This window comes from Pimephales promelas, chromosome 13 (assembly GCF_988280905.1).
Source record: "Pimephales promelas chromosome 13, fPimPro1.hap1.1, whole genome shotgun sequence".
Lineage (NCBI taxonomy): Eukaryota > Metazoa > Chordata > Actinopteri > Cypriniformes > Leuciscidae > Pimephales > Pimephales promelas.
Window position 1 is genome coordinate 29,077,795 of NC_142781.1, and position 12,409 is coordinate 29,090,203.

The 12,409-nt window shown below is 34.1% G+C and overlaps 3 protein-coding genes across 4 annotated transcripts; 1 reads left to right on the forward strand and 2 right to left on the reverse strand.

Annotated features, from left to right (window-relative positions):
• Positions 1–254: 254 nt before the first annotated feature.
• gja13.2 (gap junction protein alpha 13.2) lies at positions 255–2,899 on the reverse strand. Its single transcript, XM_089118847.1, has 3 exons — positions 2,674–2,899; positions 1,723–1,770; positions 255–1,417 (listed from the first exon to the last, which is right to left on the reverse strand). The coding sequence occupies exon 3, from the start codon at positions 1,394–1,396 to the stop codon at positions 560–562; it is 837 nt and encodes a 278-aa protein (XP_088974973.1). The 5' UTR covers positions 1,397–1,417; positions 1,723–1,770; positions 2,674–2,899; the 3' UTR covers positions 255–559.
• Positions 2,900–6,320: 3,421 nt separating this feature from the next.
• On the forward strand, positions 6,321–8,589 carry gja12.2 (gap junction protein alpha 12.2). The gene is made up of 2 exons (XM_039692005.2): positions 6,321–6,455; positions 7,184–8,589. The coding sequence occupies exon 2, from the start codon at positions 7,190–7,192 to the stop codon at positions 7,925–7,927; it is 738 nt and encodes a 245-aa protein (XP_039547939.2). The 5' UTR covers positions 6,321–6,455; positions 7,184–7,189; the 3' UTR covers positions 7,928–8,589.
• A 141-nt stretch (positions 8,590–8,730) lies between these two features.
• On the reverse strand, positions 8,731–11,897 carry gja12.1 (gap junction protein, alpha 12.1). Of its 2 annotated transcripts, none has more exons than XM_039692004.2 (3): positions 11,791–11,897; positions 11,276–11,344; positions 8,731–10,541 (listed from the first exon to the last, which is right to left on the reverse strand). In XM_039692004.2, exon 3 carries the CDS (start codon positions 10,508–10,510, stop codon positions 9,749–9,751), a length of 762 nt encoding a protein of 253 aa, XP_039547938.1. In that variant the 5' UTR covers positions 10,511–10,541; positions 11,276–11,344; positions 11,791–11,897; the 3' UTR covers positions 8,731–9,748. The 2 variants fall into 2 exon arrangements, with proteins under 2 accessions (XP_039547938.1, XP_039547937.1); XM_039692003.2 differs by having other exon boundaries at positions 11,783–11,890.
• Between the last annotated feature and the right edge of the window lie 512 nt (positions 11,898–12,409).

Here is a 12,409-nt window from a genome sequence, read left to right on the forward strand (position 1 = left end):
TTCGCTTGATGGGCTTCAACTCAGAGTCAGACGAACACATATTTCTCTCGAAAACGTTATGAAATTGACGAGAATTTAACAAATCACCAACAGTCATGTATTATAAGAACGTTTTCATTGTACATAGCCTAAGTGAACTGTAAATCAGAATGGTAGAACATTTTTGATAATGAGCCTATATGTATAGCATAATTTAATAGCTCAATATCGATCCCCGTCTTTATAAGACAATAATTAAAACAGTCGTTTTCATGTACATATTTATATCACATTTATTCTTGGTGAATAAAAAAACTTGGTTAAAGTAAAAATATAATTAAAAAAGGCTGTAGAAAAAAAGGACAAAAAAATCACTGGCCTTAGTGACAGAAGTAAGGAGTTTGTGAGTGCAACTCAAGAAGGTTACAGCGCCATCTAGTGTTCAGTTAGCAAAAGTTACAATTAACAATATTGTTCATAGGCTAAGTTTGATCATAATATATCATATTAATATTTCTTGATTATATTTGCTATATGTATTTTACCAGAAATATGTGCTAGAATGACACAAGGACTTGCCTTATAGATCACATGTGGCTCCTTCAAGACTGCCTTTTCTTTGAGTGCACCTGTTCTGAAAGGCCATGTTTAACTCATTGTGTCTCATTCCATTAACAGCACTGGCTTCTACCATAAAAGCTGAAGGATAATGGGTTTCACCAGCGTACATTACATTCTTAGATCTCTTATTCCTCCTATGTATCATCTTAACAAGCAAATAGAATATTTCTAGAATATTTAAGGCCACAGACAAACAAGCCACCACCAGCATGAAGATAATGAAGATGGTTTTCTCTGTGGGTCTAGACATGATACACTCTGTCATCATCGTACAGGGCGGAATCTTACAGTAGAACGTGTGATCCATGATAAATCCAAACAGATAATACTGTCCAATGATGAAAGCCACCTCTAAAAGGATCTTTGCAAACAGCTGGGTCAAGTAGCTACACAGCAGGTTTCCTTTGATTGCAACCTTCCCGTTAGGGTCTGTATATTTTGGCTTCTTGGACATCGGGTTCTTTTTCAGCTCGTCTCTCAATTTGTTCTCTTGGTGGATGACGTGTACCACGTGGCCCAGGTACAGCAAAGTCGGAGTGGAAATGAAGATGATCTGCATGACCCAGAAGCGAATATGCGAGATGGGGAACTTCCAGTCATAACATACGTTCTCGCAACCGGGCGTGTTGGTGTTGCATACTAAGCTGGATCTCTCGTCACCCCAAACGCTCTCCACCGCCGTTCCCAGCACCAGGATCCTGAAGATGAAGAGGACGACCATCCATATCTTGCCGATGACGGTGGAGTGGGACTGCACTTTGTCCAGTAAAGCTGAGAGAAATCCCCAGTCTCCCATGATTGGTTGCTCAGGGCTTCCCTGGAGGATAGATTGGAGATTTACATTAAATTATAAACAATTCTTTTTATATATATATATATATATATATATATATATATATATAGTAGCAATACATGGTGATCATTACAAATATGAACTGAAGGTTGGCAGAGTGAAATGTCTTTTTTTATTAACACTGAAACAATGTTAAGAGAACAACAGTGACTGAGATTTGACTTCAGATTGAACACATTGGCCGTTTTGCTTGTTCTCACTTCCCAGAAAGCTTTCCTGTTTCTTTAAAGCATTTGCATCTTATCCCTTATAAGACATGTCATACTCACCAAATTATATGGGGAAGAAAAAACTTGGTGCCTTGTAAGCTCACCAACCTGTAGACACATAAAATCATACAGTTTTTGAGACAATCAAGAAGACAAGTTTTTGTGGTATTTGAAACCAATCTGAATCCTTTGAGGGAAAGTTATTTCCTAATCATGTATCTAGAATGTTTTCTGTAAGAATTCATACAGATAAGATGGGGGGCCGAATTAAAAAAAAAAAAAAAAAAAATATATATATATATATATATATATATATATATATATATTAGAAATGTTTTATGAATGTATATTCAAAATATATTTAACACTTAATATTGGGTGTCTTTGACTACTATGTACTTGCAGCAAAAAAAATAAATAAATAAAAATAAGTACAACATGCTGTAGCAAAACACTTCTGCTAATTTCGGAAATTATAGAGGTAATTACTGTTGTAATAACATGTATAATTACAACAGTGTAATTGATGTAATTACAGAAATTAATTACAGATGTAACTGCATGCTGGCAATCATAATAATTAAAGTACAATCACTGTAAAAAGTTGCTGCCTAAGTACAGTCAACCTGAATGTTTAAGTCATTTCAACTTAAATTACATTAAACTGACTTAAATTAGTTGATTTTTGTATAACTTAAACTTATAAAAAGAGTTGAAAATTGCTTGACTTATTTTGATGAGTAAAAACATACGTTGTCATTACTTATTGAGCATAATTAAAAAGTTTACAGTGTATGTAGCATGTAGCCTACATGTAGCCCTCAAATGATGTTAAAATGTTAGTTAAAGACACCTAATATAAAGTGGGTCCAAATAGTTACCAATAAATATCTTGTTAATTATTTATATATATATATATATATATATATATATATGATATTAAAATAATACACTGTATGTGAATATGTAACTGTTAAAATCAGACTCCAACAAATCCCAAAAAATTCTTACCTGAATGAAGAATCCAAATGGTAATTTACCGTAAAGCAAAAACTAATGATCATAAAAAAATCACTCACAAGTTTGTATTTTAAATAAATTTATTTCCTTATTCCGCTCGTTGAGATTTAAAGACTACTCTACAATAAAACATCTGTATTTTTATGAAATATCGGTCGCTTCCGATGTGGTCACTCTCAGACAGGATTCAGTCATTAATCTCATACCCGTGACATGTGATTTACCTATATCTGAAGGAACACTGAAAGCTCCACCCAACTCTATGATAAAGAAAACCAGTTTTAACCAGTCATCTTTCACTTCTTTATTTCTGTTCTTGTTATAAGTAGTCAAAGTGTCTTGCATCACACTTTCACAAATGAGTGAAATTTGTCTGAATCATCAGCCTTGATCATATCACGAAGTGGAAGCAACATCTATGTGATGGTGGTGGGTGTTTAGTGGCTAAAGATCAGGGCTGGTAAGGTTGCCGTTATAAGATATGACACTCACTGCTGTGTTTTTTTAACTTAACCACTGATTGTCCCTATAAGAAAGGACACAAGTTTCAGCTTAATGAATGGGAGACGTCCAACATTCAACCCGATAATAGTCATATAACCATTGCAATAACTCCAAAGCTATTCAGTTAAGGTAAAAAAAAAAAAACTGCATTATTATTATTATTATAGTTTATTTAGATAGGGACAGATACAGATAACATAGATACACTTTGATAGTGATCTGATGCATGTATCAATGTTTTTAGCCAAAGCTAATTTACAACATTAGTCCCTAGAAGGGCTTTTTTAATAAAAATGCAATACATGCAATACAATATACACGAGCAATACAAAATAATAAGGGCTTTCTATAAAATGCAGTACAAGAATAAAAATACGAGTAGAAAAATAAATAAATAAATAATGCAATACAGTATAAATGTCAAGACAAAAAAAAAGGCAGAGTGGACAAGAACTAAATATGCAGACAACACTGTTCCTGAATTAACCACAATTTAGTTTGTTTTTTTTTTTTGTTTTTTTTTTAGTGCATAGTGCTGCTTTATTAATTTTGCATAAATTAATAAAGCTTGATGAAAACTTGCACACACACACACACACACAAACATACCTTAATATCAAGCTCTTCACAATGTTATCTCCTCGGTAAATAAGTACATTGACTTTTAAGACAACTGCTGCAATAATTGATAGATGTGATTGAAAGGCATCACAACTGAGGAATGGTCATTTACCCGTTTTTTTGTTTTTTTTTTTGTTTTTTTTACATATTTGTGTAAAAATGTATGTTGTTTTCCACATACCGGAAATTTAAACATGATTATTTCACTCTTTGTTAAGACAATTTTAGTTTTTATGGAATATTATTTTATGATGGATGACTGGTTTAAAGTTTATGTATTTATAGTAAAGTCATATAGGTTTAAAAATAACCTTTATATAATAGGAAAAAGCTTAGTTTTAATAAAAGTCAACCCAAGATTTAAAACTTCTTTGTTGTTGAAAAACTCTTGCCATATCTTAATTCCCTATAATCTGAAATTTTATAAAAAATGAATCCCAATTTGAACGCATAAAATGAAGACAGATAGATAGATAGATAGATAGATAGATAGATAGATAGATAGATAGATAGATAGATAGATAGATAGATAGATAGATAGATAATTCTCTGTATGAATCACAGATTGACCCTAACGACCTTTAACACCTGACAGTTTATTTTCAAGTAAGCCTTGTGTAATCTCATAAAAAGGAGTTTTATTTCTCAAGGATTTGAATTTTTTAATTATGTGTAATTGTGGGAGAGAGATCTGCGGACAGGCATGCTGACAATGAACTTGAGTAATCTCTTCTTGTTAAACATGGACACGGACAGTTTTCGTGTCATACGTGACTGAGATCCAAAAATGGGGGCAAATGAGGGACAGCAAACATTTGAACTGATAATCAATAACAAAGACATTTTACACTCAAGACCTGCGAAACCTCACCATAGATTTTGATCGAAGAAAGTGATCAAAATTAATATTGTCTTGTCCTGATAGAAAAGTATAATCTTGCAGTGATAGATCAACTAAAAACCCAAAATGATGATGAATGTGAGAAGACCAGAAATTACATAAGGATAAAAAGAAAACAGAAGTAAAGAAGTTTTGCTTCCTAAAATGTCTGTTGTTTTATATAGACATTTGATCATGGAAAGCTGTGCTCGTCTCTGAATTGTGAGATAATCTACTTTACGATTCTTACTTAAAGGGACACTCCAGCATTTGCATTAAGCTTTCCATTGTTAGAAACCCAGTTATACTATTGAACGGTCGTGCAACACTCTCTCATTTTCCCCTGAGACGAAAGAAATCTGCTATTTATCTTTTTCACTTCCTCCTATGGATGGACATGGACCTGTTGCGTCTTCATGGTTTCGTCCATGGTTTCGTCTCTTATCTAAATCTGACCATGGAGTTGACTTTGGTGGAAAGCTGAATGTGATTGCTGATAGGCTGTCCCGGTCAGTGGCGACTGCACAATCAAATCATGTTTGAGAGGGAAACAACAAATTGAGGGTTTCCGAGATTTTTCTTATATGGTGACGCTTTTGAAATTGCGTCTTTAGCTTCAATATGAAACGGAGATATATATGGGCCAGAAGGCGCCTCCTAGTGGTCTAACCCTAACCCTACCCCAGACCTAAACCTACCCATAACCGAAGCGTGTTATGTTGACGCGAAAGGGTGCAATGTGCGTCGGATTTAGACGCAATTTCAAAAGTGTCACCTATATGACGCCCTGGGATGAGAATGCGTTGCGAGTACTCACGGTTATGGATGGAAATGGAGTGGAGTAAAGAGTACATTCCCTCTCAAATGTATTTGAGTATGAGTCATGAGTACATGATCAAGTCATGAGTACTCCCCAAAAATGATACTCAAGTAAAGTACAGATCCCTCAAAATTGTACTTAAGTACTCAAGTAAATATACTCCATACTGCCCGGCCCTGAGAACAACCATTCTGTCTGCGATGTACACTTCACAGAACCGCAAGTAAAAGTAATGTTTGCCAATTGTTCTCCCATGGTTTCTGTGGAGAATAGTTGCGGTGAAACTATACAAGAGAGCTGAACAAAGTTCAAACATGCATGCTAACATATTTACATATTTGCTGTTTTATGTTTTATTGCAGATGCTTTTCTTTTACCCAAATAAATTCTTATATTAATTGGCCTTTGTACCACGGTGAGACAGTGATATTAAAATTAATATAAAAAAATGTTATCTAAATAATATCAAAACACTATATTGTATAAACCCATATTTGTACAAATATAACATAGCATAACATATTGCTATGATCATGACCTTTGGTCTGCATATTCAATGCTTTGGATAAGAAATTTTAGCAAAAAATGTATGAAATCCAAACAGTCAGACCATTCCTTTTAGCATTGTGTTTGTGCTTTTGTGATTTCGGGAAAATGCCGTCTATGGAAACGACAGTTTCATCACATTTCTCATGATCATGACTCATTTTTTTTCTTGCAACATCTTGAGGCAAAGCTGGACAATGTAAAGGTTGGATTTATCTGAGAGTGTGTGATTATGTACAGTATGTGTACGTGCTTTGTTGTACTTTTTTTTTTATTTGTGGGTGGGCACTATACACTTACAAAAATGACAAAACTTGTTGAAGATCAGATCTTGAAACGTCTGATATCATCATTTCGCCAGCACACAATAAGAGTTACAGGACCTGTCATCATAAAAATAAGGTTAGTAACTTTGGAAATGGAATTACTTTGCACTCTAACATTAACTGATGATTAAAATTATTGTTTTTTATTTAATACAACATGTTTTCTTATTGCTGATATAGGCTGCATATTTTAATGTTGATGTTTTACCAACTCTCCTGTATATTATAGAAAAACTAGGGCTGTCAAACGATTAATCATGATTAATCACATTTATATATACTAAATAATTATACACAAAGCACCCAAATATATTATGTAAACACAAACTTTTAGTTTGGATGCGATTTAAATGTCATTTAAAATAATTAAATTGTAAAATTGACGAAAGAAAAACAAAACAAATGTATGGGTTTTTCTTAGGGCTGTCAAACGATTAATCGTGATTAATCACATTTATATATATATTAAATAATTATACACAGAGCACCCAAATATATATGTAAACACATACTTTTATTTTGGATGCGATTAATCACGATTAATCGTTTGACAGCCCTAAAAAAAACCTATACATTTGGGTTTTTTTTCTTTCGTCAATTTTACAATTTAATTATTTTAAATGACATTTATAAACTTGAGGGGAAATGACTACAACACTAAAAGCGACAGTGATAACTAAAATACCATTTAGTTAAAAATAATAGAAATAAAGTCTAAGTATTATTTGTTCAGAGTTGTCATATGTTCATGTAATTCCTATTCTCCCATGTTGTAGTTTACCTCAGAAGTCTTCTCATTTGCAGATCAACATGGGAGACTGGGGATTCCTCTCTAAACTTTTAGACAAAGTACAGTCTCAATCAACCAGTATTGGGAAGATTTGGCTGACGGTTCTGCTGATCTTCAGAATAATGGTGCTTGGGGCTGGACTGGATAAAGTCTGGGGAGATGAACAGTCCAATATGGTCTGCAACATCAAAACTCCTGGTTGCTTGAATGAATGCTACAACGACGCCTTCCCCATTTCCCATATGCGATTCTGGACGCTCCAAATCATCTTTGTGGCCTTGCCCAAACTGGTCTACCTTGGCTACATTCTTCAAGTCATCCACAAAGAAAACAAACTGAGACAGCATTTACAAAACCAGCTGGAGAAAACTGATGTCAAACTACCCAAATACACTGATGACAACGGGAAGATTTATTACAAAGGAAGCCTGCTTCGTTGCTATATCCTGAGTCTCTTTGTGACTATATTGTTTGAAGCAGGGTTCATTGTAGGCCAGTATTATTTAATTGGGCTTTGGATGCCCACACAGCTAGAATGTAATGAATACCCTTGCCCTAAAACCGGCTTGCATTGTTATACATCCCGCCCAACTGAAAAGAGCATCTTCATTATCTTCATGCTTGTTGTGGCGTGTGTGTCTTTGGTTTTGAATCTAGGAGAAATATTCTATCTGATGGGTCGTAGGAGGCAGCACAAGATGAGGCCACCTGCAGTGGTTGAAATGGAGAACTTAACCCTTACTAAGACATTTTGCTAAATTAAACAGTCTGACATGTCATCATATTTCCCTTATAGACCCATTTCCTGTTCTATTCTAAGATTAAAGATTCACATGTTCTGTGCTCTCTCCCACTTTTTAAAAATCACTTTATGTACATTGTATCTGTTTTATACATAATTGCTCACTTGGTAGCTAATGGAAGAAAACAGTTTATTATTAACAATGGCCTATTTTAACAGTAATTAACACACAATTCAGGGACTATGAACATAATAATTGTGAATGTCATATGTGCAAATAAAAATACACACAAAAACAACAGGATACATAGAGTGTTGTTTATGAGATGCAAGATGAATAGTTAGCCTATTTATAAATATTACGAGTATTGTCCAATGTTAACTAGAAAAATGTTTGATTCGCATTGCTGTTATGTCTTTTCATCACAGGGTGGCGTGTGAAGAACACAAATCATCAGTGCATTTGAAAATCAGGAGATACAATGCATGAAACAACATTTTTTTGCAGTTTTATTCCAGTTTTATTTTAATAAAAACTTTAATTAAAAAAAATGTAAATAAAAATAAGAAACTACCACACAATTTAACATACTCAACATGCGTTTTTACTAGCTACATCATATTTATTTTTATGTAGCCTATGTGCTTTACGTATTCCCATTAAGATTCACATATAGTTCACCCCAAAATAAAATGTCTCAACACTGCAAGGTTCTCTTCTTTCATAAACCATTAAAGGAGATGTAAGGCAAATAAAAAGACATATGTGAAACAACCAAGTTGACGCCAGAAACGGAAATGTCCGTGAGTGAGATTAAAAAAAAAAAAAAAAAAAACGTGAAATATGCGCACAGTCCAATTGCAATTAGATTCCAGCAGCACGTGAGACATATGGGCTACTTCTATGATATCTTTGTCGTGCTTTTTGTTATTTTTGGAGTCGTGAAGGTTTGGAACAACACTTGGGTGAGTAACGTTAGCTAAATTATGCTAGGTTGTTGGATGCTCCTTTAAAGGGATAGTTCACCCAAAAAATAAACTTTTGTTATTATTTAATCATCCTCAAGTTGTTTTAGACCCATAGCCTATGAGTTTCTTTCTTCTGTTGACAACAAAAGAAGATATTGGTAACCAAACAGTTGACGGTAGCCATTAACTTCCATAGTAGGAAAAAAACAGGCCTACTAGTGGGCTACTAGCTACTACCGTCAACTGGTGTTCAACATTCTTTAAAAAAAACATAGGCCTACAGGTTTTGACCAGCACGAGGGCGAGTAAATGACAAAAAAAATAATAAAAAAATGGGTAAACTATCCCTTTCATTCTTTTCTGTATTAATGAAACTCTTAACATTTCCCAATATCTTCCCACACATATTTAGCTGAGCTTTAATTTAATGAGAAAAAACATTGTCTTGTTACATTTTTCACAGTTTTTATTTTCCACATTTGACTGGTTCCTCTCATAGTTCCACTTGGTTTGCTTTAACCAAATGGGGAGAGAAGAAAGTATTTAGAAAATGATGAAACTGCAGTTTGTTACATAAACTATTATCTATTATCTACTATCAACAATTTTGTTGTCATACCAAGTAGAGCATCACAAAAATGTAATAAAATGAGATAGTGATAGATCATCGAATAAGTCATTACCTTAACAAAGGTTAGATATAAAATTACCTTAAATATCATGCACCAACATTCATTCTAGAGCAAACATTAAATACACTCATTTCACAGCAAAACAAAAACTGCAAAACAAATTGATCACAAAATGCCATATTAATTTTAAGACTCATTTATCTATGTACAACATTACAACACCGATCTTTTCACCCTTAGGTTTTGCTCGACTTTGAAGTTCCTGTGATGTGCACCTTGGATCCATTTAAATCTTTGGAGAACGTGGAGATCTGTGTGCCACGATGTCTCTTTGACCTGCGGCATATCAGGTAGAACATCTCAATCACGTTCAGAAGTAAAGAGATACACGCCACCACCAGCATAAAGATGATAAAGATGGTTTTCTCTGTGGGACGAGACATGTAACACTCAACCGTATGAGGGCAAGGCGATTGGGAGCATTCTATCTTAGGGATCATTATGAAACCGTAAATATAATACTGGCCTACAATAAACGCAGCCTCCAGCAAGATCTTAACAAACAGGCTGGCTAGGTAACTACCTAACAATTGGCCCCTGATTATAACTTTGCCACGATCGTCGGTGTATTTGAGCTGCTTGATGCCTTGCATTTCAGCATGGCTTTCAATCTTCTGCTTCAGTTTCTTTTCTTTGTGGAGGACATGAAGAACGTGGCCGAAGTATAGAAGCGTTGGCGTGGACACAAAGATGATCTGAAGCACCCAGAAGCGAACGTGGGAGATTGGAAAAGTGTAATCGTAGCACACGTTCGTACAACCCGGCTGCTTAGTGTTGCAGATCATTTTTGATTGTTCATCGCTCCACACCTTTTCGGCCCCGGCCCCGAGAACCATGATCCTGAAGACAAAGAGGACAGTGAGCCACACCTTCCCAACGACAGTGGAGTGAGACTGCACTTTGTCCAGCAGCTTGGAGAGAAAGCCCCACTCTCCCATGCTTGTGCCTCTAGTGTCTCTACCTGGAAGACTAGGGGAGAAAGACAGCATTTTTCAGTGGTTTTGATCTGCCTAAAATGCTGAAAACAGTCTTATTTTTTACTCAACATCATGTCTTTCAAAACCCATTTGCTATTATTTTTCAGTGAACACACATAAGTACATTTTAGAAGTATCATTACGTGGCTCATAGAGCAGCTGCTAATCCAAAAAGGAGAGAGAGAGAGAGAGAGATTTTTAACATTTTCGTCATTATTCATTGATAATGTTAAAATAATGCATTAATACATATTAATTCATTATTTACAGCTGTGAAAAAGTATTGTGCCTAGAAAACAAAGAAAAATGTACAAATTATATTTATATATACAATATATATACTGTATATACACAAAATTGTATATATTTTTTTATGTAAAAAAAATGCATTTTTTATGCTTTCAAAATTCAAAGTGTACTACACTTAAAGTTTTCATAGTCACAGTGCATTTTATTACTATTATTATTTTATCTATGTGTTTCAAGTATTCAAAACAAAAGCTCGTCTCCCTGCATGGTTTCCATATGTAAAATAATTGTAGTCATTAATCAATGATAATGCTGAATACACATCGCATGACTTATATTACTAAAAAACAATGCTTGCTTACATCAATAATGTCAACACGACATATCTGCATGTACGTTTCGGCAAAAGAGTATGATTATTAGAGAGTGAGTAAACAATTATGTATAAAAAAAAAGAAAGACACCTAACCACATTACCTTTGTTGACTGCAGTGGCAACAATTCAATGTTCAGAAGATAAGAACGTCCAAGGTGCAGTGTTAAAATCTGTTAAAAACAAAATATAATTTAAAAATATGAATTTGAATTGAACATAAAAACATTTACTTAAGGAATTATGAGTTGAACTTCAGATGACAAAACCAATACACAACATTGATTGATGTCTGTATTTATGTCCTAAAGACATAAGGCTTTTAAGTAATTACATTTGTGGATTAATGACAAAAAGGAAATATGTAACTAATTAGTAAAGCCAAAGATACTCAACAATGTTTTAACAATGTGAATGACTGACTTTTCCCATCTAGCATTCTGTTCGAAACAGTGAATGTTTAACAATCAGAAATCACCAAAATCCGTCCGTATAGCAGTACAAAATAACATTATTAGATTATAGTAAGTTTTGTGTTTAGAACAATACATAATATCACATATAAAATAGCAAATAGAACCATACAAAAATGTAAAATACGGAAAACGTACATTTTTACCTGTGACAACTTGTGACTCAGTCCTGTGCTGATTGACTCTATTGCTCAATGTTTAAATGTCATGTGTCAGGTGTAAAGATTGAACTTCAGTGCACCTGATTTCACAATTTTTTTTTCCTTTTTTTTCCCTTTGGGATGTCTCATTCCTCTTGACGTCTGATTAAAGTTCCATTGGGATAACAGAAAAAAAAAATGAGCTCAAAGTTAATTATTAATCATGTTGGATTCGAGGATAAGTACATACACATGCAACAATATCTATACACCTTTGTATTTTCACATACTCATACTCCCATAAATACACATGGGTATTTGTGCTATGCAATTCACACGGGTTTGGCAAGGTATTGATTTGCTATCAGTGTGATTCATAACATGGTAGGAATTTCTGAACACAACTAATACTGGGAAGTAAAACCACTTTTTAATTTTTCACCACGAAAGCAGAATAAAAATGATCTTGGCATCCACCACAGAAGGAGCTTTTATTACATAATGAATCCTTGAGGTTTAGTGGTTTAGGGTTTTCATCATCTGAGCGGTTGTTATTCTATGCGAGTCAGTAATAAGAACAGTGATAAAAATCAGCAGCGTGGCCATATTTGAGATATGCGAGAAC